The sequence below is a fragment of the Neoarius graeffei genome, chromosome 28 (genome assembly GCF_027579695.1).
Source record: "Neoarius graeffei isolate fNeoGra1 chromosome 28, fNeoGra1.pri, whole genome shotgun sequence".
NCBI lineage: Eukaryota > Metazoa > Chordata > Actinopteri > Siluriformes > Ariidae > Neoarius > Neoarius graeffei.
In genome coordinates, this window is record NC_083596.1 from 39457162 (window position 1) to 39483188 (window position 26027).

At 40.5% G+C, this 26027-nt stretch overlaps 1 protein-coding gene across 2 annotated transcripts; it reads left to right on the forward strand.

The window, feature by feature from the left end:
• Positions 1-1290: 1290 nt before the first annotated feature.
• Positions 1291-19549, forward strand: sympk (symplekin). Of its 2 annotated transcripts, none has more exons than XM_060912245.1 (27): positions 1291-1384; positions 8196-8326; positions 8623-8688; positions 8778-8831; positions 8923-8996; positions 9098-9224; positions 9310-9559; positions 9695-9865; positions 12480-12719; positions 12857-13008; positions 13108-13258; positions 13385-13607; positions 13704-13854; positions 13977-14212; positions 14467-14548; positions 14890-15003; positions 15110-15257; positions 15590-15750; positions 15881-15989; positions 16086-16186; positions 16286-16376; positions 16522-16623; positions 16742-16929; positions 18384-18560; positions 18677-18790; positions 18886-19065; positions 19196-19549. In XM_060912245.1, exons 2-27 carry the CDS (start codon positions 8225-8227, stop codon positions 19352-19354), a joined length of 3723 nt encoding a protein of 1240 aa, XP_060768228.1. In that variant the 5' UTR covers positions 1291-1384; positions 8196-8224; the 3' UTR covers positions 19355-19549. The 2 variants fall into 2 exon arrangements, with proteins under 2 accessions (XP_060768228.1, XP_060768230.1); XM_060912247.1 differs by having other exon boundaries at positions 1309-1384; positions 8200-8326.
• Positions 19550-26027: the final 6478 nt, after the last annotated feature.

Genomic DNA, 26027 nt, shown 5'->3' on the forward strand with positions numbered 1-26027 from the left:
TAATATGATCTTGAACGAGTCAAAGATGAGTTCAATATCATGCTAGCCAATTGGAATATGTCTGATATACCATGAAAAAAAGCCAACCAATATTGTTCTTATTCACATTTGATGGAACAATTATAGATTTTACAAAAATGCTAAGAACAGGGTTAGTTTCTTTACAAATTGTCACAATCGCTCGCTAGCGCGAAAGATTTACGTGCAATACGTATCTTATGGCATTTTCAATTCACTCTGACGGTTTACTGCCGGTGTCGCCGGTGAACAAAGAAATACTTCTGCACATCCGCAGCAGAAAACCTCATTGAATATTTGCATCAGTTCTGACATGTTGTCCTGACAACCATGCAATATTGTAAACCATATTCAACGCTTGTTCTCCACTGGGTAGAGTGACGTAATACATGTAGGATAAGCAATATGCTAACAATATTGCATGCTATCAACCCAAATGAATGAAACCCGCTAGAAGTGAATAGAACATGTTTTTATTCCATTGAAAATGTATCCTGTATGTATAATATTTCCTGATATTTCACTCCGATGACCTCACTCCTAGCGTTTAACCGCTGAATAGACACATTGTCAAAATGGCGAACTGGTTCAAAATTAAAATAATTTCGATTAACTTGCATATTTTTGTGTGGATGTGTCCATATAATATAAAAAACATTACACGGTGGTGCAAAGATATTATGTTGATCTTCTCGTGTTGAAAATATTTTCACTTGTTTGTTTCACTCAGTCGTGAATATGTTCACCACTCAAAGATAAACTTCATATCTTTGCGCAACTGTATAATATCCTCTATGTATATTTGATGTCTTCAGTATTGTTCTACAATTTACAAAACAGTCAAAATACAGAAAAACCCATGAATGAGTAAAGTAGGGGTGTACAAACTTTTGACTGGTATGGTAAGTAATATGAATATGACGTGGATATAACATTCAGATGCAAACGTAAATGTTATTTTATGTGCAAATGTCCAAGCTAATAACGCTTTATATGTTTAAAAAATAAAATCGTAATAAAAATTAAAAATGAGTATGGTTCCACTTTCAGTTAAAAGTTGCCATTTTGATCGCAAGACAACATAAAAATCCGAAATTCTATTTTTGTTTTAAGTCCGGGTAGAATTATTTGTAATTATATGTTTAATTTTGCATTTAAAAACGAACAACTAAAAAAATTAAATAAATAAAATTTAAAAAAAAAAAAAAGAGGAAAAGAACCGGAAGTGCTCGGGCGCGCGTGCAACGTCTTCCGTCGCGCTGAGGAAATTGTTCCGTGTCATTTCAAGATGGCGGCTTCGTAGGAGCTAATTGGATTTAAAGCTGTATTTCAGAATTTGACTGTTAAACAAGGAAACACGGCCTCAGTGAGTTAATATACTTAATTTAATTCATATTTTTGAACTCGGACATAACTCTGTTTAATGCTTATAGTTTGTACGTGATATAAAACTAATTAAGAACAGAGCTCACGTTAGCTGTGACAACCGGCTTAATTTTCCCGTGTGGTATTAAAGGTGTAATAGTCGATTATTTTATTCTTTGCTTCTACAAATAACCGTGGAAGGCCTGTATAACATGATAAACTCATTAAGCAGTTGTCTTTGCAAAAAATGTAGTAAGTCGCTGAGAAATTCCTGTTTGGAAAAATGACGGATGTTTGTGTTTGGAAAATGCGGCTCTTTCTCCTGTCAGTCATTTCGCATGCACTCTATAAAAAGGGCGACTCTGTTGTGGCTCATTGTATTCTGGGTGATGTTCGACATCTTTAAGGATGCACCTCTTAAAATTGTTCACCTGTAGCTTTAGTCATTCCCTGGGGTTAAATTGGGATTGGTTATGTGGGGGGGCTCTGCCTCGTACCCGCCCCTGCCCCCGCCGCCCTGCCCCAATATACTTTTTGGAAAATAACCCTCTAATTTGATAACCATATCATATTGCACAGAGATATACACCTTATCTGTGTGTTGTAGGCCTATGTGTGTCTTGTAGTGCCCCCCTACACATTATGGCAGTTTGAATGTAGATTGGTTGGCCAATGTAACAGATTGTACAGGTTGTTGTACATTGGTTTGAAGGAAATGATTAGTGGGGGGTCTGGGGGTCCTCCCCCAGAAGTTTTTTATTATCATACATGTTATTTGCTGAATTCTGGTGCATTTTAATAAGTTGTTAGCTGACTTTACAGAGGTAGGTTGAGCAATATCATGTTAAATCTTGTCACATGCCTACAGGTGAAAAATGTGAAGGAGAAATGTTCAGTGAGAAAATTTGAAGGCTTGCACAATCTTAAACCAAAACAGTTGATTTATTTTGGAGGATAAATGTTAAATATGCCAAAACACTGTCAGTCAAATTGTCAATCCAATATATTCATGCAGTGAATGCAACCAAATACAAACAACACTATAACATTGGAAGCATTTATTATTATTGTTATTATTATGTATTCAATTATTTATTTGGCATGTGGTGCTTTTTGTATTGTCTAGAACATACATAAGATGAGCATATTATAGCAGCAAAATAGAAGCACAATCATTTGAATGCAGCAAAACTTTTGCTGCATTCAAATGATTGTGCTGCTATAATATGCTCATCTTATGTATGTTCTAGACAATACAAAAAGCACCACATGCCAAATAAATAATTGAATACATAATAACAATAATAATTACACTAATAATACACTAATAATATTAACAATAAATAATAAAACACTAATAATATTAACAATACAGTGAACATAATCATTATCATATTTTTTATTATTAAAAACAAAATATCAAATAATACTGAAGAGGGGAAAAAATAATACTGATCTAAATATGTTGTGTTTTTATTTTTAGACAGTATGTGTTTTTGCTAAACACATACTGTCTAAAAATAAAAACACAACATATTTAGATCAGTATTATTTTTTCCCCTGGAAATTGAACTCGCCAAATGCACAGACAGTTCGTTCAAGCACCTCTGATGGATTAGGATCGTATGCAGGTAAAAGGGGAGACGGTGTACGGAGAAAATTATAAACAAGTCACAGCGCTGAAACACAAGCCCAAAAACCCGCAAACCACGACTTCTGATTTTTTTTTAAAGCGAGCTCACAAAAAAAGAAACCCCAAAGTCGCTTATAAAAAGCGGAATTGGCAACCCACGCAGTGTTCCAGAAACCAGAATCTCTGATCGCAAGTTCTGTTCTAAATAGCTTTGACAGGTCGTCTTATCAGGAAAACTATGATCCATCTCATAAAAGTCATGGGTTTATTGATTAATAAAACGATATTTAATTATTCAGAACTGAAAATCGTGAAAAGGGTTTGTTGCTTTTGATGTGTGCGTGATCATATGCCATCCGCTCCGAGCTTATGTGCAGGGGCTCAGCCCCGGACAGCCCCGGCCCAATTTAACCCCTGGTCATTCCCTCACCAGCTTCTCATTTTTCATTCTCTTGAAGTTGAAAAGAAAGAGTAAACTCTTTTGTCCTGAAGACTCAATCCCTGTGTCTGAAATCGCTCACTCGTTCACTACTCCCTACTCCCTATATAGGGAATTACTATATAGAGGACTATATACTGAGGTCATTAGTAAAATAAAAGGAGGGGGGGGGGGGAGGCTTTCGGAACAAAACATTGATCTGAAGAGTTTGCCTCCTCCTAACCTTCCAATACTCTACACATCATGGAACAAGACTTTCTTAACAAAGAGATCTCATCTCATTATCTCTAGCCGCTTTATCCTGTTCTACAGGGTCGCAGGCAAGCTGGAGCCTATCCCAGCTGACTATGGGCGGAAGGCGGGGTACACCCTGGACAAGTCGCCAGGTCATCACAGGGCTGACACATAGACACAGACAACCATTCACACTCACATTCACACCTACGGTCAATTTAGAGTCACCAGTTAACCTAACCTGCATGTCTTTGGACTGTGGGGGAAACCGGAGGAAACCCACGCGGACACGAGGAGAACATGCAAACTCCGCACAGAAAGGCCCTCGCTGGCCACGGGGCGCAAACCCGGACCTTCTTGCTGTGAGGCGACAGCGCTAACCACTACACCACCGTGCCGCCCCCCTACGCAGGCATTTGAATAATAATCTATACCCAATACGTTCAAATAGCAATTCCATCTTTCAGAAGTTCTCTGAAGTAGAGGTTAAAAAACGGATGACCCAATATCTAAAATTTCCTGTTCGTCCAAAGGTGAAGGAAGTGCATTTTAAGATTTTGAATGAGATTTATCCATCCAGTGAAATGCTAAATGTTCAATATTGCCAGTATTGATAACAACTGTATTTTCTGTGAATCAGATATTGAAACTACAGACCATCTTTTCTTTCAATGTATTTACACAAAAACATTTTGGGAGGCCTTTTTGGACTGGCTTTCTTCTAAAATCCAGCTACAGGACACACTTGCCCTGGACAACATAACATTCGGGATGAATCTGAAGGATTCACAAGCGGACTGTTATAAATAATTTACTATTGCTCTCGAAATATTTCATTCACTGCTCAAAATGGAAAAAAGTAAAGCCTATTTTCACTGTGTTAAAAAAAGAACATCTTGTAGAAAATGATCTCACTGCCTTAGTGTATGAAAAGCAAAAAAGCAATGTCACTCTTGAGTGCATTTGATCATTTGAAAATATTTGAAGACCTCTAGTGGTAATTATACAACTGTGTGAATGTATGAGTGAATGAGAGTATTTTGTTTTACCTTGTGCCTTGAACATTTTTGTTCACGCATGCAACATATTTGTATGCCTAAATGTTTATATACCTGAACATTTGCAATAAAATAAACGCTTTCGGACACTAGTCCGTCGCGCTGGTATTTATGTCATTACTGTCGCACAATTAAAACGTGCCAGATCAGTCGGCTGGTAGGTTTTCAAAATAATAAATACATGCATCTATTTTGTGATAAATCCATATTATACTGAGCGTATTTCCCACATTAATCAATACAAAGTACCTGCATCTTTCAGTTTTTTTTAAATCAAGGCTGAATGCGTTCGTTCTTTGCCGCTGCCTTTTATTAAATCAAATTTGAGACTTTTAATTTGATTTCTTTCAGTGCGACTGCAATGCATGATGGGATATATTGCTTTGTTAGTGACCATTATTGTACACTACTTTTTGTGATGCATTGTGGGATACTTTGAGTGGGATACTTTGAGTGTAAATAATCCTCACTAAAATTTCACAAACAAGAAAGCTGCTAAAACTTTTCATTTGTGCTCATTATTTAATGTCTTTATTTGAAAACTCCCCCTGGCTCTTGGTTTGGTGTGTGTGGGTATTAATAACTGTATTTGTATTTTGTTGCTGTTTTCAATAAAAGGTGGGGAAAAAGGTTTCGGACGGCACTACAAAATGGCGTCCCCACTATATAGTGCCCTATATAGTGAGTAGGGAGCGATTTCGGACACAGGGAACTTCTTGTGGACGAGCCATAACAACACTTTAAAAGCGTGATGTGTCATTCATAAATACAATTATTTATCTTTATTTGCATCATAATCGGAATATTATTTCTGACAGACAAACTCAACAACTAAATAAATGAGTACAACGGCTATTAAAGGCTTTTATTATGCTTTCTGAAAATATTACGATTATTGAAAGTAACACGTTACACGATTCCTTTTTTTTTAAATTACAAATATTTTTAAAATGTTAATGACATCTGTTTTGACCTGCTTGAAGGACACTATACCTGTTAATAATAATACAGCAATAAAGCCTAATTAAATTAAGAATTAAAGCAAACTTTTAAATGATTGTCTTAATATTTAGTAAATTCAGTAGCTTCTAAACACTTGAGGGTTTTTCTTTTTTTGTTACTTAATGTAAAGTAATCTCTGTAATCCAGGAGTCCAGGGCTCGACATTAAGGACTGCCCGATTGCCGGGGACAAGTGAAACATGCATTCGGGCAAGTGGGATATGTCCCCAACATGCCCAGCCGGGCAAGTTGGAACAAGCATATATTACGAGCTACTGCCACAAAAATTAGACTTTTTTATCTTTTATTTCGGTTCCTAAAAGCGTCCCTCACTACGTATCCGCCATTATGTCTTGGCTGTTTTCTTAGTCTCAGTTTCATTTACTACTTTGCAAATTATTTTATATCCCCTGCTGTTGTAGTATGGTATGCGTACTGTTTACAGACCCCTTGTGCATGATGTCACGCATCACATGAGAATTACAGCTGGGGTCAGACAGACACCGTCTTTCATGCAAGCAAGGCTTAATCTGTCTTCAATATGGTTAATTTTTGCGCTGTTTTTGCTTGTTCAAACAGAGAAAAAGATAAAAGGCATTACCGTCTCGCCGCGATCAAGGGAAATGTTAACAAATAGAAGCAAATGCTTCAAGAACAACGAGAAAATGAGTGGTTAAAGAATACGACGAGAGGAGCTCAGCCTGAAAACTCCAGAGTAATTCACGATTGTATTTAAAATGTATTTTACAAAAACAAAGTCGGAAGTGAGGATGGAAGAGTTTGCTTAAGAATCTCGTTTTTTTTTTTTTTTTTTCTGTTCGCCTTCGAGTTAGCTCCTTCATGAAAATGTTTGATTTTCTTACAGGTGAAGCCGCTTCCTTATTCGACACAGAAAACCCAGATTGGTTTCAAACAACTCGGGAATAAAAACTCAACAAGGAGCGACATGCGCGATAAATCCTGAAAGAACAGAACAGATTAAGAGCAGAGAGAGCTGGAGCTTTGTTTCCATTATCAGAGGAATATATATATATATATATATATATATATAATAAAATATAAAAAAAAATTTTGTTACATCATCCACCGCTAGGTTTATTTAAAAAAAAAAAATGCACTGTCCCCAGACAGGCTGGCTGCACTGATTTCATTTACAGGTTGCCAGGTCTGTATCAAACACCCACAATCTACACACTAAACAATAATTTTAAACTCAAACATTATCCTGTCTGTCATGACAGTGTGGGTTTTTTTTTTTTAAACCTAGAGGTGGATGATATAACAAAAAACCTATAAATATTCTCAAACACAGTATTGTTCAAAAGTCTTGACACCCTATTGTTTTCTTCATACAAACTTTGTTATAGATTTCTGTTTTATAATTTCTACATTATCGAGTAATGAACTTACAGTCTGAGAGAGTTCTACACAACCACGCTGAACTTTACAACAGCTGCATGCATGTGAAATGGAAATAAATCGACTAAGGCAGGAAAAACTATTTTGGATAAAATTATTGTCCGCTATAAGGAAAAAGTAACCAATAACCAAACTTCAACTCAGTGTGTGATCTTCATTTTATGTTGCAATTCACAACTATTCTATGGTTTTCATAAAAAAGAAAAAAGTAGTACCCAGGACAAGTGGGTTTAAAAGTTAATGTCGAGCCCTGAGGAGTGTAATTATTTTCTGAACTCAGTGAAATATGTTGAATGAAATATTAATTTAATTATTCCAACATCCAATTAGGTTCATCCAATTTATTTTTTCAAGTCTAGTTCCATTGTTTTGCCTCCGAGCTGAAAATCGCGCTCTATTTGCCATACGTTTTCCACGCCAGTTGTGAGATGGTTATGGATAACGGTTATGGCTGTTGTTTTATAAGAATGTTCACCATTCCACCATGTTTTTAAGCTGGATAATATAAACCCCACAACGATACCTCCACTACTATTATTACTGGGTGTCTATATACTGTAGCTCCCGTGTCCTAAAAGCCCACAATGCCTTGCGTTGCTCACTTCAGCTGGCATCATGATCCCATTCTCTATACTCTACAGGCCACTGTAGATCCCGTAGGTAGAACTTCATGAATTTGAGGAGTGAATCATTCTAATATATCAAACCCAACAACGTGGAAATGTACCTCTGGTGTTCTAATACATGACTACCAGTTAGCCTTTTCGACGAAGTACCAAAACCCTTTCTTTTATATACATACATGGTCTATTATAGAGGCTGTAGAAATAATTTCATAAACGTTTGTGTAGAGAGTTCCCAGTTCCTGCATGAAGCATTTCTCATGTCTAAAATAAACAAGCTGCTTGGCTGTGTAATGGTTGTTAGTGGCGCTCTCTTTATTTTAATGACATCTTTATGGAATCTCTGAATATTTGCTTTCTATGTTAACCAGTTGTTTAAAAAAAACTCCCGTTATTTGTTTACAGAAAGACTTGTGACCATCCGGGACTTCAGGATGGAGTCGAACTCCGGAGAAAAGCAGCAACGCTCCAGCGTGGCGTCTCAGTTCTTCACCGGAGCAGAAGATGCGGCCATGGATATGACCACTAATGAAAAGGTGTCACTGTTTTGTTCTAGGACAGACTTTGATAATGTAGATATGGACCACGTGTATTCATTAAAGAACAACTCCACAGTAAAAAATGCTTCAGCTGTAATATTTGTGATGTGATGTCCTGTGAGAACTTGAGTTGAATTCGCATCATCAGCAGGCAGTCGAATGGCATTGTGAAACGGATAACAAAAAAAACCCTCTGAGTTTAATTACAAAATAAATCTTGGACTCTATTTGATGTTAATTGTTTGTGATTTAATCTTGTTTTTATTACAAGTACGTTTATATTCGCGTCCTAGGTCGTGGACCTTCTGAACCAGGCTGCTTTAATGTCCACTGATGATAAACTCACTGCCCTTAAGCAGGTAACCTGATGTCTGATAGTCTGTCTCATGTTAATGATTGATCACGTTTGGTTCTCAGGCTCACTGTATGTGTTTGCTTTGAACGTTAGGTACAAGAGTTGATTATTAATAAGGATCCTTCATTGCTCGACAATTACCTGGATGTAAGTATAATCCCGTCTTTGGGAAACTCGAATGCAATTAGGAACTCTGTGCACAAAGACTAAATTGGTCTCTGTCATGCGTTGTCAACAGGAGATGCTAGCTTTTCAGAATGACAAATCGATTGAAGTGAGGAAATTTGTTATTGGATTCATAGAAGAAGCGTGGTAAGATTTAAAACCTTTCCTACAACTTTTTCTGTTTAAAGAAAGGAAAAAATGGCCTGGATAGAAAAGTCAGGTGGGCTTTCTTGCACGTTCTGTTTCAGTAAAAGAGACAACGAGCTGTTGCTGAAGCTCTTAGGGAATTTAAACATGGTGTTAAAGGACGAGAGCGTAAACGTTGTGAAGAAGGCCATCCTGACGTTCACTCAGCTGTACAAAGTGACGCTGCAGGTATTGTATTCGTCTTTTCCTCTGGCTTAAAATGTCTTTCAGTGAGTCTTTTCTCATAACCGAGCGTTCTGGTTTGTCGCGCCAGTGGCTACTGCGCACGAAGAGCATCTCTTACGTGCAGGAGGGATGCTGGGACATGGTGACCCAGATGAAGGGCGAGGTTCTGGCTCTGCTCGACTCGGACAACGACGGCGTTCGCACACACGCCATCAAATTCACCGAGTCGCTCATCATCACACTGTCGCCTCGCACATCTGACTCCGACGTCCCCAAGAAGCAGGAAGGGGACATCAGCCTGGACAAAGTTCCAAAGGACCATTCATATATTCGCTATGGTGCGTGGAGCTGGACTCGACGACAATACGACCACGTATTACATCATCACTTAAGCTACAGTCATTTTTAACCCCCAGAACATGATCTTGATCTTCAGATCTATATTTGAAGTGTCACTGATCTCTAATTCACAGATGCTCTGTGTGAAGAGGGGAAGTCGGCTCTGGAGCAGCTCCTGAAGTTCATGGTTCACCCGGCCATCTCCAGCATTAATCTGACCACAGCTCTGGGCTCTCTGGCCACGCTAGCCCGACAGAGACCCATGTTCATGTCTCAGGTCATACAAGCTTATGAGACTCTACATGGTAAGTGATGGGATCGAGGTCCAAAAGGGTTTACTCTGTTCTAGAGTAAAACGGCAATCATTTATTGGCCAAGTGCAGAAGGAAAAATAAACTTTCATTACAGTTCACATTTGCAGAATATACCAGTTGGGTCATTCCATGCCAAATCAACAAATATCTGACAAATTTATGCTCGACCATCTCAGATTTCAATGAAATTTGGAGGGCTCAGAGATACTATTAAAAGAAGTTAATCCCCAAAATTTGAGCTTCCTATCTCCAACGGTTTCAAAGATACAGGCATTGTCTCCCTATTAGTCAGACAGAACTGAGGAAGCCTTTTGGACGAGAGGTGAAACGTTTTCAAGAATCTTCAAGCAAGTCCAGTTGCCCTTTTCTACCACCCACAGTTTACTATGACCTGGATGATTGAGAATCTTCACAGACATACAGGCATTTGAATTTTTCGATTTTTTTGCATTTTGCTCAAAACATACATATTTCAAAGTGTAATATAATCGTTATTATGCAAGATAGAAACCTAAAATTTTGCACAGAGAGACTCAATGTCTTGTACTACAAGCTTCAACTTAGAATTTCAATGGTCATTGTATATTAGATGGTGATTTTAACAAGGAAATTAAAAAGACAAATTTGCATTTTTTGCATTTTTAATTCATTCTGGAAGCTTGCCTGTGGCAGTAATGCTTAAACTAAGAATGTTATTCAAATCTACACAGAAATATCTACCAATTTCAGTTTTACCAAGCCTCCACTATTCCTAGTTTGTCTGTAATAGGGTTTTGAAATTTGCCGATTTCTAAAACATGCCATTTTCAGTAGCATGGATTCCAATGTGGGATAGCAGTTAGGAACTTGTAAATTTTTTTCAGTAATCTCCTAGACCCATATTTTATATTTCAAAGTTTTTGTTCTGTGTCTCTCAAGTATTTCTGAGCTACAGGTGTTTAAAAAAATCCATTTTTTCCACATTCGAATTTTTGGTATTATTTCCATTTTATTGATGATTAAGGACTGATGAATACAACTAAATGATTTGTATAGATAAGGAAACTTTTTACTTGTGTTCATGTCACAGAAATATGGTTTTAAAAATATTATCATTTTGAAATAAGCTAAATAATATATGAACATTTCACATTTTTCAGTAAATATATATATAAAAACTAAAGAAGTCAGTCATTTTTCATATAAATCACTTAACTTACAATTTCTGTTGTATGTTAGTTTATGGCAGTCAGAATCTTTCTTTAGTCCAATTCCTATAGAACAGGGAGGAAGTTCAGCCATTTCTAGATGTCTAAGAACAAACTCATTTATACTGATCTCAAATTGAAAGCAACTACAATTAAATTCCCTAGTCAACTATTCAAAATATCCAATCCTTGCAAAGAAACACATTCAGTTAATAACATTGGTAAATTTTCTCAGTGCTCTGTATTACAATGTATTTAATATAATCCAAGCAATATAATGTTATCTGAACAAGTATGCAGTTTACAGACTCTAAAACTATAAGATATGAGCCAGTAGTTCTGGTATCAAAGGTCACCTATTGTGCTGTGTTGATATTGATGAGGCTGGCTGTTGACTGGTACACAATAGCTGGTCATTGATTGCTAATGTTACACAGTCTTAGATTAAAATCAATTTACAAATAATTAATACTGAGCATTAATTGAAATTTTATTTAAAATTGAGGAAGAAACATGTCTCCTAACCTACTTAAGCCTTATTGAAGCATTTATTAACCCTCAAATATCAGTTATATGAAAATATATCAAAAATTCGAATTTGGTGAAAATGGATTTTTTAAACCCCTGTAGTTTAAAAATACTTGAGAGACACAGAACAAAAATTTGGAAATATAAAATATGGGTCTTGGGGATTACTGAAAAAAATTTACAAGTTCCTAACTGCTATCCCATATTGGATTTCTTGCTACTGAAAATGGCATGTTTTAGAAATCGGCGAATTTCAAAACCCTATTACAGACAAACCAGGAATAGCGGAGACTTGGTAAAACTGAAATTGGTAGATATTTCTGTGTAGATTTGAATAACATTCTTAGTTTAAGCATTACTGCCACAGGCAAGCTTCCAGAATGAGTTAAAAATGCAAATTTGTCTTTTTAATTTCCTTGTTAAAATCACCATCTAATATACAATGACCATTGAAATTCTAAGTTGAAGCTTGTAGTACAAGACATTGAGAGTCTCTGTGCAAAATTTTAGGTTTCTATTTTGCATAATAAAGATTATATTACACTTTGAAATATGTATATTTTGAGCAAAAAACAAAAAATCGAAAAATTCAAATGCCTGTATCTCTGAAACTATTGGAGATAGGAAGCTCAAGTTTTGGGGATTAACTTCTTTTAATAGTATCTCTGAGCCCTCCAAATTTCATTGAAATCTGAGATGGTCGAGCATAACCTCTTTTTGATTTGGCATGGAATGACCCAGTTATTTGCATGACGTGTAATTCTAGCATTGTGATTTCTGGACGTCAGCTAAAAGGATGCCTCGTTAATTGTTATTCCATTAAATTAATACGATTTTATACTTTAAAACATTCAACTGCTTCCGGTCTTCTTGCTCTTTGCCTTTCTTAGCCAACCTGCCTCCGACACTCGCCAAGTCTCAGGTAAGCAGCGTGCGCAAGAGCCTCAAGCTGCATCTGGTGTCTGTGCTGCGGCACCCGAGCAGCTTGGACTTCCATGGCCAGATCTCCACACTCCTGCTGGACCTAGGGATGGCCCAGAGCGAAATCGCTCGCTGCGTGCCTGTCGCTCCACAGGTTCGCAAGAGACCACGGAACGAGCCTTACAGCGAGGGCAAGAGGATCAAAATGGGTGAGTGACGAATGCTGTTCTCACCTGATATCCTTTCAATATTTCTGACACGCATTTAAAGCCATACAGTGATTTCCAGTGTGACTTTTTGTACAGTACAGTGCTCTGAAAATAACCGATATCGCTGCCATTTTAAGAACCCACTCTGATCGAGGACGATGACGATAAAGAGGAGCCTTTACCCATTACTGTGCCCAAGCCATTGGCCACCACGGGCACGCAGTCTGCCATAGACCTGACAGCAGAGTTCCTTCTGCCTCTGCTCACACCAGAGAATGTGGCCAACCTGGTACACACTGCGCTCCAAATTATTTTGGTATACTGTTGTGAAACTACTAACATATATGAGAACTTTTTTTTTTTAATATCATTGTATTTCCTGGTTCAGGTGCTCATTAGCATGGTTTACCTGCCGGACAACATGCCAGCCTCCTTCCAAGCTACTTACACGCCTGTGGAGTCGGCAGGCACAGATTCCCAAATCAAACATCTGGCCAGACTCATGGCTACGCAGATGACCTCAAGTGGACTTGGACCGGGTCAGGAGTGTTTTTTTTTTTTTTGCAGCTTTATATTTCTCACTTGCGTGACTTAAATTAATTACACGGCCATGTTTCAGAGGAATCTGAGAAACCAAATATCCCCGTGTCCTTCTCAACGCTCAGGTCTAGAGCAGTGCAAAGCCCGAGACGAAGAAGGGAAGGAGGGCGAGGCTGATGAAGCTGTGGCAGAGACCAGCTCTAAAGACCCTATCATCATCCGGAAATTGTCAGCAGTGTCTCTGGGCCAGGCCATCTCTGTAGTCGGGGCCTACAAGAGCGAAACCACTGAGGAGACGCCTCAGGCCAAGAAACTTCCAGAACCTATTCTGCCTTCTACACAGCCCAAGTAGAAACCTTGTATTAAAGGACAGAGGATGTAACTTGTAATTTTCTTTCTTTTTGTTCATTATTATATGTATATTTTTTTTGTTTTTGCAATCAGAGCGCCTGGGAGCAGTGGACGAAAGAAAGTCTTCCGATTGGCTGACGTGGTCCAGCCCTTGTCCGACTCCCAACTCGATAAGCTAAGCAGCATGGCCGTCAGACGCATCCTCCAGTTGGAAAAGACCATCGAAAAAAGTGGGATGTCCCATGTAAGCTGACTTGGGGTTGGATTAACAAAACTGTCTTGTCTTGTTTATAAATATCAAGGATAGATTAACAGATTAGACATACGGGTTAATGGAGATTTCCTGACTAATCTGACGTCTCCAAGGTTCGCGTGAAGCTGCTAGCAAGATTGATCACTCAGTTCGATGGTGCAATGAAGGACGACATGCTGCGATTCATCCTGGAGGATATCCGGAGCCGTATCGACCTCGCGTTCGCTCTTCTCTATCAGGAGTACAACCAGTACCTGAGCCAGCTCCCATCAGGCTCGCTGGACAGCTATGAGCACTGCTTGTTTGCGCTGCTCTCAGGCCTACAAGAGCGGCCTGAACAGAGAGACGGGTGAGTCACATTGATCTAAAGCTGTGCATCACAGAAACTCTATTTCTGTCCTCAGTATTTTTCTAAAGAACCCGGGTTAGTCCCAAAAACCTCACAAATTATTTAAAATTTTGACACTTCTTTTATGGCGTCATTAATGGACAAACGAGTGGTATTCCATCGACATAATTGTCTTGAGGCTTCACATATGCAGTGTTCTGTGTTAAACTTGACCATGCTGTAGGAGAAGAGTTTCAAATCCTTTCTATTTGCAGGCTGTTCAATAAGTTGGTGCTCGAGGCTCCTCTGATCACAGAGTCGGCCCTGGAGGTGATCCGGCGCTACTGTGAGGACGAGGTGAGACACCGCCACGCGTCTTTTCAGTCATTTCAGTACATTCATGAAGTTATGGAATGGATTCATCTGGTCTCTGCTTGACGTCGTATTGTGCTCATGCATTAAAAACGAGCGTTAAAATTATGTGGCGTATCTGCCATACAATTCCTTGTGCAAGTTGTTAGTATAGAAATGAACGTATTAGAATGAGTGCATTAACATTAAACCTGTGATTTGCACCTCTGTACATTCTGACCAATCAGATTCGAGCATCCCTTAAGCAAGATGGTGAAAAACAAACCAAAGAATAGGATATTGTGAAATGAAAGTTTTAAAGCTTGGCATTATGTGTGTGATTGCAGTCTCGTGTTTACCTCGGCATGCCCACGCTAAAAGATCTCATCCTGAAACGCCCTTCCAAACAGTTCCAGTACCTGCACGTTCTCTTGGATCTCAGCTCTCATGAGAAGGAAAAAGTGTGTGCTCCCCTGTACCAGTACATTTCCTTTCTCTGCTCATCTTTTCTTCTCCGAAAGCTGCTACACGTCAGATTAACAAAAATGTTGCATTTGTTTGTTGAAGGTACGCTCCGCTGCTCTAAACATCATCAAGTGGATGTATGAGAAGGACCACCTGCGAGACTACATTGAAAAGTTTGCTCTGAACTACATGCAGCTGCTCGTCCACCCGAACCCGCCCTCGCTGCTGTTCGGAGTCGGAGAGGACACGGGTTCGAATAAGCTTCTTTGATTTTAACCTGAACTGCAAAAAAAAAAAAAAAGCCTCTATGCCTTAGATGCTAATATTTCTGTAACACGTTCCCTTCTTGTGGGCTTTGTCAAGTCACTTCCTGTTTGAGAAATACACAATTTAATTTAAAGTTTGATTCGATTTTTTTTTTGTTAAGTTTGCTGTACAAAGACTACCATTGTAGTGACTGTAGATCCCTTTCAAATATAGTCATTCAGTTGAAATATACCAACACATCAACGTTATACAGACAATCTCACTGGCTGTTATTTATTGTAACCACCATATGATAATTCGGGCTTTTGCGTTCAGAGGTGGCGGCTCCCTGGACGGAGGAGACGGTGAGACAGTGTCTGTACCTCTATCTGTCTCTCCTTCCTCTCAACCACCGCTTGGTCCACGAGTTAGCCGCCGTCTACACCGAAGCCATCGCTGACATCAAGCGCAGCGTGCTCCGTGTCATTGAGCAGCCTGTAAGCCTGAAATGAAAAACTCATCATCGCTTTCCCATGTAGTATTTTTCGTTTTGCTTAAACGTCTCAGGGTGTGAGTGAACTCGTACATTCGCATCTAAAGTGTTCACCTGTTTTAACTGCTCTTCAGATCAGAGGAATGGGCATGAACTCTCCTGATCTTCTACTGCTGGTTGAGAACTGTCCCAAGGGGGCGGAGACTCTGGTCACTCGCTGTCTGCATATACTGACTGATAAAGGTACAACCATGTTCTATTTTTGGATGTCTGACGCAAATGTTTGTGGTGTTAGGCGCAATTCGCATACTCCATCTCTTATCCTCTGTCCATCTGCAGTCCCTCCATCTCCAGACCTGGTGGAGCGAGTACGGGATCTCTATCACAAACGAGTGCCAGATGTGCGTTTCCTCATCCCGGTCATCAACGGCCTAGAAAAGGTCTCTTCTCTTCGTTTTTTTTTTAAAAATGTTTACGCCCAGTTCCATACTGAAAGGCAGTGCTATTAAGAGTGTTTTTTCTAATCGCATCTTTAACAGAAAGAGGTGATTCAGGCGTTGCCCAAACTCATCAAGCTCAACCCCATAGTCGTCAAGGAGGTCTTCAATCGCCTACTGGGCACGCAACACGGTACGGGTGCATGGTTTGCATCATTTTGATGTGACTGATCTCTCGCACTACTGAGCTGACTTGCATTCAGAAAACAATGACCGTTATGTGCCAACATCTGACAGTTTGAGCTCTTTGATAAAATTGTAAAGAATGTGTTCTTCAGGTGAAGGTAGTTCCTCCGTGTCTCCTCTGACTCCTGGCGAACTCCTCATCGCGCTTCATAACATCGACTCCACCAAGTGTGACATGAAGTCCATTATCAAAGGTCACCGCTTTAGATAAGCCTTTCATCCCTCCTTTTAAAATTCACATCGCGTCTTGTTTTCAGGTTGCGCTCGTTTTTAAATAACCGTCACTCTCTTGTAATTGTCCAAACCATGTAGCTACGAACCTGTGCTTCGGCGAAAAGAACGTGTACACGTCGGAGGTGCTGGCTGTGGTGATGCAGCAGCTAATGGAGCAGAGCCCTCTCCCTATGCTGCTCATGCGAACCGTCATCCAGTCGCTTACGATGTACCCTCGCCTGGGTGGCTTTGTCATGAACATCCTCTCTCGACTGATCCCCAAACAGGTGCGTCACTTCACTTTGGGACTAACGTCCTGCAGGTTTTAGGGCTCTTTATTAAGCTGGAGTTTCTGTTGTAAGTTTTCAGATCCGTGTTTAATTAAGCTTTTATATTTGTTGTAATTGTAGCTCGTAGCCAAAAAAAAAAAAAGTGCAGGTTGTGAAGGGTGTTTTTTTTTTTTTTTTTTTTTTTTTTTTTTTTTTTATAATTAAGCTCACATTCCTGTTTGAGAGTATACAAAGAGTTAAAGTTGGTTGTCATATAGCAATAGAAAGACGCACTGGGCTGTGTTCAGAGTCTGCAACTTGAGTCACTATGTCGGAATTTCATGCCTCTCAGGTGGTGTTTACATTAGACCGTATCCGTCTCGTTTTCGTCGCGGATGCACTGTCCGTTCACATTAAAACGCCGGGAAACGACTCCACAGGCGGAACAACTTGAATCCGCCAGGGCCCACGTATTCAACCCAGTTCGTATCTGATCCGGTGCTGTGTAAACATTGAGATACGAGGAAACGCAGTGCTGAGCTCTAGCTGACGTCGTCATTGGACAACGTCACTGTGACATCCACCTTCCTGATTCGCTGGCGTTGTTCATGCCACGTTGGTCATGTGATGCGACTGCTGAAAAACGGCGCGGACTTCACTTCCTGCTATTGTTTCTGTCTTGTATCACCTTTTTGTTTTTCATTAAAGAGTATAAAAGTATGAATATAATGCTTTGCTTTGTCATTCTTAATGTTGTTCATGGTAAGATGCAAATACTGCCCATTGTGTAGTTATGATTGTCTTTAGGCTTGCCATCCTTCCACTTGCAAGTGGTGAGTGACTTGCACATGCCCGATATGCACTGGGCTCACACACACAGCGGCTCAGTCCCGAATCACTGCTCGTGCGCTTCACTCGCGCGCTCTGTGAGCTGCGCAGGGCCGGAGTGCGCACCCTCCAGAGGGCACTCGCTGTTCAGGGCGGAGTGATTTGGAGCGCAGCCGCTGAGGAGGAAGCGCTGAGCCGCACTGACACATTCAACTTACGTGCCGTCTAATTAGTCATGTGATTAGCGTATCCGTGTATTGGCGTTGCTGTGTGCACGCGAATCGTTTTAAAAACGTTAATCTGATGATCCGCTAATACGGTCTAATGTAAACACCACCTCAGGTTGCAAGATTTTTCTTGCTGTCTGAGACAGGATCTCTTAATAGCGCCTAGACCACTGCCTTGAGTCGTAAGCTCAAGCCCTAAACAACTTGGGATAGAAAATGCGGACTGGAGAAAGAAATTGTGTTTAAAAAAAAAAAACAACTTGCTGTCAAATGTAATAAAACAAGTTATAAATGGAAAAAAATAATAAGACAGCAGCAAGCACTTTTAAATTTATTTATTTTCAAATAATGATCCGTTTTCTCACTTGCTTGCCTTAGTCTATCTATGCCATTGAGTAACGTCCAGGGTGTGTGTAGGTGTGGAAGTACCCCAAGGTGTGGGAAGGTTTTGTGAAGTGCTGCCAACGCACCAAGCCGCAGTCCTATACCGTTCTGCTGCAGCTGCCGCCTGCTCAGCTAGCCAGCGTGTTCGAGCGTTGCCCGGAGATGAGGGAGCCTCTCCTACAACATGTCCGCTCCTTCACCCCACACCAGGTAAAGAAACATCACCATCCAACATTTCCTTGCTCTGATCACTTTTTTTTTTTTTTAAATCCAGCAGTAACATTTATTTTGACACATTTTGTTCCACTTTGCCTGTGTGTGTACAGCAAGCCCACATTCCATCATCCATCATGGCTATTCTGGAGGCTAATAGTAGGACACCAGAGCCAGAACCACCACAGCATGAACCTGAACACATGAAGGTGCAGGAGGAGAGAGAGGTCCGACATGGAAATGCAGTAACCATTCATATTTAAATAGAGAAAAATGAAACGTCTCAGGAACTTGCAACTAAAGTCCCTCTTTTATCCTTTAGTTACACACCCAGCAATTCGTAAGGCCCATAACACAAGTGGAAACTCCAGCTCCGGTTGTAGTAGCACCTCCTGAACTAGCACCTGAGTCAGTAGCCAGAAAGGAGGAAATAGAGGAGCCAATGGAGGAAGGAGAGGCAGGTACAGAACGTCTAGAGATCGCAACCGAAGTCACAACACAAGTAAGAATCCACATTCTTTAACTCCTGCTTTTATCAGTTGCTATGATCAGATCAGCTGATTATATTATTATATTACCTCCGTTCCTGTATGATGAGTTGATGGACTAACGCAAATGTTTAATCATGGCAGATTGAAGTACTTGAGAACGAATCCCGGGTGACCCCTGTTTCCCAAAACGCAGAGGAACCAATGGAAACGATGATTACTGAGCCTGCAGAAGACCAGCCGCAAGAAGTGGTGGAGGATAGTAGCGCAGAACCTGAGACACGAGCAGACGGTCCTGAATAAAATGACACAAACTTCCTCTCTTATCCAAATTCAGCATACCTGTGTGTTGAGTCTGAGGTCTAGAACCAATAATATACAGTAGTTTGTTTATTTTGCTTACTTAGCTTTTTTTTTCCCCTTATTTCTGGATCATTGTTTAAAAAAAATAAATAAAAAACACTGCTTTTTATGTAATTCACAAAGCTAGAGATTATGTCTGGATAATAAAGAACTCTTTGTTTCCAGTTTTTTATTTTGTGTGGTCTTTATTTAAAAAAAAGTATTTGTTACATTCTTTACATTTTTAAACTTGTACCCCTCTACTTTTGTTTACAATACAAAGGGAAATTCTCTATGAATTCCGCTTGTTGAGTGACATATAGGCTACTCTGTGGCAAATATTCAATTATACTGTTGGACAGTTTAAAAAAAAATTTATTTCGGGTAAATTCCTGACTAATTACAGTGATAGTATATTACACTTTGTCTCATATCTGATTGTCATTATTTCTAATATGCTTTGAGAACTGAGGAGATAATGGCAAAAAAAAATTAAAGGTGCAGTAAGCGATTCTAATTCAACACACTTGGTCAAATTCAGTATCCTGATGGTCTGCTGTATGGAGTGGTATAAAATGTTGTCCAGTTATCCATCATTGGTTATGATTTTATAAGTTATAAAAAAAAATTAGGGTCTTTAAATTTTCACTTGTATTAAATATAAGTATTGTGTATTAGTTGCCGTAATTTCCGTCAAGAAACGCTTGGCACAAAATCCTCCGTTATGGTGGTGCTTGAAAGTTTGTGAACCCTTTAGAATTTTCTATATTTCCTTCATAAATGACCTAAAACAACATCAGATTTTCACACAAGTCCTAAAAGTAGATAAAGAGAACCCAGTTAAACAAATGAGACAAAAATATTATACTTGGTCGTTTATTTATTGAGGAAAATGATCCAATATTACATATCTGTGAGTGGCAGAACAGCTTCAACTCTGGGATGTTGGTGGGTTTCCTCACACAAACTGCTCGCTTCAGGTCCTTCCACAACATTTCCATTGGATTAAGGTCAGGACTTTGACTTGGCCATTCCAAAACATTAATTTTATTCCTCTTTAACCATTCTTTGGTAGAACGACTTGTGTGCTTAGGGTCGTTGTCTTGCTGCATGACCCACCTTCTCTTGAGATTCAGTTCATGGACAGATGTGCTGACGTTTTCCTTTAGAATTCACTGGTATAATTCAGAATTCATTGTTCCATCAGTGACTGCAAGCTGTCCTGGCTCAGATGCAGCAAAACAGCCCCAAACCATGAGACTACCACCACCATGTTTCACAGATGGGATAAGGTTCTTATACTGGAATGCAGTGTTTTCCTTTCTCCAAACATAACCTTTCTCATTTAAACCAAAAAGTTCTATTTTTGTCTCATTTGTCCACAAAACATTTTGCCAATAGCCTTCTGGCTTGTCCACATGATCTTTAGCAAACTGCAGATGAGCAGTAATGTTCTTTTTGGAGAGCAGTGGCTTTCCCCTTGCAACCCTGCCATGCACACCATTGTTGTTCATTGTCCTCTTGATGGTGGACTCATGAACATTAGCCAATGTGAGAGAGGCTTAGAAGTTACCCTGGGGTCCTTTGTGACCTTGCTGACTATTACACGCCTTGCTCTTGGAGTGATCTTTGTTGGTTGACCACTCTTGGGGAGGGTAACAATGGTCTTGAATTTCCTCCATTTGTATGCAATCTGTCTGACTGTGGATTGGTGGAGTCCAAACTCTTTAAGCCTAGGTCACAACCGGACGTACGATTTTTTGGCCGTGCGATTTTTGGCGTTTCCCAAATTGCTGCGGTTTTTTTTGTTCATGGAGAAAGACGCACGTTGGCCGTAAGTTTGTCTTACAACCTGAAAAAAAACATAAGCGCCCATAGAGTTTGTTTGACATGACAAAGAACCTCTGCAGCCAGTCTGCGGCCAGTCTACGGCTCGAAAATCAGCACGTCACACACGTGCCCTCCGTGTATTTCACACGCGCCCTCCGTGCGTTTCTTGCGTTTTTTGCACGTAGACCGGCCGTAGGAGCACGTACGGCCGGTTGTGACCAAGGCATTAGAGATGGTTTTGTAACCTTTTCCAGCCTGATGAGCATCAACAACGCTTTTTCTGAGGTCCTCAGAAATCTCCTTTGTCCATGCCATGATCCACTTCCACAAACATGTGTTGTGAAGATCAGACTTTGATAGATCCCTGTTCTTTAAATAAAACAGGGTGCCCACTCACACCTGATTGTCATCCCATTGATTGAAAACACCTGACTCTAATTTCACCTTCAAATTAACTGCTAATCCTAGAGGTTCACATACTTTTGCCACTCACAGATATGTAATATTGGATTATTTTCCTCAATAAATAAATGACCAAGTATAATATTTTTGTCTCATTTGTTTAACTGGGTTCTTTTTATCTACTTTTAGGACTCGTGTGAAAATCTCATCTCATTATCTCTAGCCGCTTTATCCTTCTACAGGGTCGCAGGCAAGCTGGAGCCTATTCCAGCTGACTACGGGCGAAAGGCGGGGTACACCCTGGACAAGTCGCCAGGTCATCGCAGGGCCGACACATAGACACAGACAACCATTCACACCTACGGTCAATTTAGAGTCACCAGTTAACCTAACCTGCATGTCTTTGGACTGTGGGGGAAACCGGAGCACCCGGAGGAAACCCACGCGGACACAGGGAGAACATGCAAACTCCGCACAGAAAGGCCCTCACCGGCCCCGGGGCTCGAACCCAGGACCTTCTTGCTGTGAGGCGACAGCGCTAACCACTACACCACCGTGCCGCCCTTCGTGTGAAAATCTGATGATGTTTTAGGTCATATTTATGCAGAAGTATAGAAAATTCTAAAGGGTTCACAAACTTTCAAGCACCACTGTATGACACCTTTCCTGTTATGGCTTTACATCTAGAGACTTATTCCATGAATGTAAAATAAACATTTCCTTACAGAAAGCGTCACCATATAAACGATTTTAATCATCTCATCTCATTATCTCTAGCCGCTTTATCCTTCTACAGGGTCGCAGGCAAGCTGGAGCCTATCCCAGCTGACTACGGGCGAAAGGCGGGGTACACCCTGGACAAGTCGCCAGGTCATCACAGGGCTGACACATAGACACAGACAACCATTCACACTCACATTCACACCTACGGTCAATTTAGAGTCACCAGTTAACCTAACCTGCATGTCTTTGGACTGTGGGGGAAACCGGAGCACCCGGAGGAAACCCACGCGGACACGGGGAGAACATGCAAACTCCACACAGAAAGGCCCTCGCCGGCCACGGGGCTCGAACCCAGGACCTTCTTGCTGTGAGGCGACAGCGCTAACCACTACACCACCATGCCGCCTCGATTTTAATCACAGCATGTTTATTGTAGATAAATCCCTGTGAATGAGTTGCTACAGAAATGAGAATGTATTCGAACAAATGCACTGAAAATGAATACAGAAAAAAAAAATTTAATCAACACCTTCTGACCAATGAGATGAGGATTCAACAGCATTGCTGGGGTCTAAATCTAAATTAAACATTAGGTTGAAACATCAGATACCGAATTCATTCATTACATAAGCATGGGGAAAACTACATGCTTTCTTTTGAACATGTTTCCATTGCAAGCGGTTATAGTGTAGTAACTTTCCAAAAGTCAAATGGGAGAAAACTGAATGCAAATATTCCTTTTCAACTGTGGCCTAGGATCATCACGGATATTGTGACAGCAGGAATCTGATGTGAGGGGATGACCCTGAACTGCACTACACATCCAGACCTGGATTTCTGGGTGAAACATTTCCTTACTCCCAGAAGAAGAAAAATAAATACAAGGCAGCAGATGATGACATCATTCTCCGCAAACCTCTTTCCATAATCCTCAAATGTACAGTTAAAGGATTTCTTTCCAGTTCCACCACAGCCATAGGAGAACGTTTCCTCTCCTATAATATGAAAAATAGATAGCAACCAATAAATAAGCATTTTTTCTTCATTCCATATAAAATCACCCAGTTTGAGAAAATTTTCCCAAGTCACCCTCTCAGATTCCACTGAAGAACATTCACAGGTGTTCCTATATCAAACTTATATAGAAGTCCCAAATATTAGGTCTGGATCTCTAATAGTTTTGAAACTACAGTCCTTTGAAATTGTAATTAATTTTACACGTTTTGCCAAATTAGCATTTCAGTCCAACTTCTGATGTTCACAGCTCCTTTGATACGACATGTACAGTTTTAGAACTTTGTCCCTCGGGATAACTTTGTCTGTAAAATTCAAAAATGTAATCAGATCAGGTGCATCTTATGTATTTTTCCTCCTACAAGCCCCTTAACATGGCCAAAAATTCAAAGCATAAAACAAAAAGAGGGTTTTCCTGTCATTTATGACATATTAGGCCATGCGTCTGCAGTAAACAGATTTATTACTTTTACCAGAATGTCAGAAGAATTTTTTGCAATGTTTTCAAATATCTTCTTTGCCTGTATTTATGTCCTCATTTGAACATGTTGGCAATTAGCCATCTTATTTTTTCTTCTTTTACCATCTATCTGAAGATGATCTGACAAAACATTTGGTGTTGTTGCTGAGCATCCTTCTGGATTTATGAATTTTTTAATGCATATTAAACACTCAAGATTGTATCAGTGTTACTAAGTGACTTATACAGTGAACAACTGTTTGTTTGCTGAAATATTTACATTCACATGGTTCACATTTACATATGAAAATGTCTCATCTCATTATCTCTAGCCGCTTTATCCTTCTACAGGGTCGCAGGCAAGCTGGAGCCTATCCCAGCTGACTACGGGCGAAAGGCGGGGTACACCCTGGACAAGTCGCCAGGTCATCACAGGGCTGACACATAGACACAGACAACCATTCACACTCACATTCACACCTACGGTCAATTTAGAGTCACCAGTTAACCTAACCTGCATGTCTTTGGACTGTGGGGGAAACCGGAGCACCCGGAGGAAACCCACGCGGACACGGGGAGAACATGCAAACTCCACACAGAAAGGCCCTCGCCGGCCCCGGGGCTCAAACCCAGGACCTTCTTGCTGTGAGGCGACAGCGCTAACCACTACACCACTGTGCCGCCCCATATGAAAATGTGACTTATTTTAAACATTTTTTTGATTTATGCACTGAAAAGACAAAATACATTTTTCTTTTATAATTTTTTAACATTTAGATATTAAATCTGTCACTATATTACTGTGTTCTTGCTCTGATATCACTGAAAAGTATCATGTTGGTATGTCTGTGAAGGTTCTCAGTCATCCAGGTCATAGTAAACCATAGGTGCTAAAGAAGTCAACTGGACTTGCTTGAAATCTTTGAAGACGTTTCACCTCTCATCTGAAAGGCTTCTTCAGTTCTGTCTGACTAGTGGGGAGTTCCAGGTATTTATCCTCTAGTGGACCAAAAGCAACCCTAAGGAGAGTCGTTGAGGTCACATGGGTCGTTGATCCTCTTAAGTCATCTGTAGGTTGTTAGGGTCACTGGAGGCCGGGTATGAACTGTGTTAGCAGCCTAGAGGATCGTCAGGGTGATCTGTGGGTCGTTGGCTCTTTCTGCCATCATGTGAGTCATTGAAGTCAGCTGTGTCTTGGTGTGGGTGTGTATTCAGTTTTCTGGAAAGTGTGCCAAGGACTGCATTGTAGGTGGCTGATAAGTGGTGTCTCAGGCCAAGTTTACATTAGACCGTATCTGTCTCGTTTTCTTCGCGGATGCACTGTCCGTTTACATTAAAACGCCTGGAAACGCCGGGAAACGGGAATCCGCCAGGGTCCACGTATTCAATCCAGATCATGTCTGGTCCGGTGCTGTGTAAACATTGAGAATACGCGGATACACGGATACGCTGTGCTGAGCTCTAGCTGGCGTCGTCATTGGACAACGTCACTGTGACATCCACCTTCCTGATTCACTGGCGTTGGTCATGTGACGCAACTGCTGAAAAACGGCGCGGACTTCCGCCTTGTATCACCTTTCATTAAAGAGTATAAAAGTATGAAAATACTGCAAATACTGATGCAAATACTGCCCATTGTGTAGTTATGATTGTCTTTAGGCTTGCCATCCTTCCACTTGCAAGTGGTAAGTGACGCGCATGCCCGATATGCACTAGGATCACGCACACAGCGGCTCAGTCCCGAATCACTGCTCGTGCACTTCACTCGCGCGCTCTGTGAGCTGCACAGGGCCGGAGTGCGCACCCTCCAGAGGGCACTCGCTGTTCAGGGCGGAGTGATTTGGAGCGCAGGATGCCTGCGGAGCCGAGCGTATCCGTGTATTGGTGTTGCTGTGTGCATGCGAATCGTGTATTGGCGTTGCTGTGTGCACGCTAATCGTTTTAAAAACGTTAATCTGATGATCCGCTGATACGGTCTAATGTAAACCCCACCTCAGACCACCTTCTCTGTTCAATGATGGTTACCTACAGGATGACGAGGGTCAACAACCCATGTGACCTCAACAACTTGTTGTAACTGAATTGTCTTGGCCAGCCCTAAGGGTCCCATCCGCATCTGCCTGCACTCACTCTGATCTATAATTCCAACTGTCTCGTTGCTGAGGAGTGTGCTCCCATCACCCAATCAAGCATCCAGCCAGAGCA

Bases quoted from the DNA above. Each gene is read 5' to 3' on its own strand.
- sympk (XM_060912245.1), top strand. From the start codon at position 8,225: ATGGAGTCGAACTCCGGAGAAAAGCAGCAACGCTCCAGCGTGGCGTCT. The intron at 16,187-16,285 runs GTCTCTTCTCTT...CATCTTTAACAG, and splicing joins TCATCAACGGCCTAGAAAAG to AAAGAGGTGATTCAGGCGTT. The intron at 19,066-19,195 runs GTAAGAATCCAC...TAATCATGGCAG, and splicing joins CAACCGAAGTCACAACACAA to ATTGAAGTACTTGAGAACGA.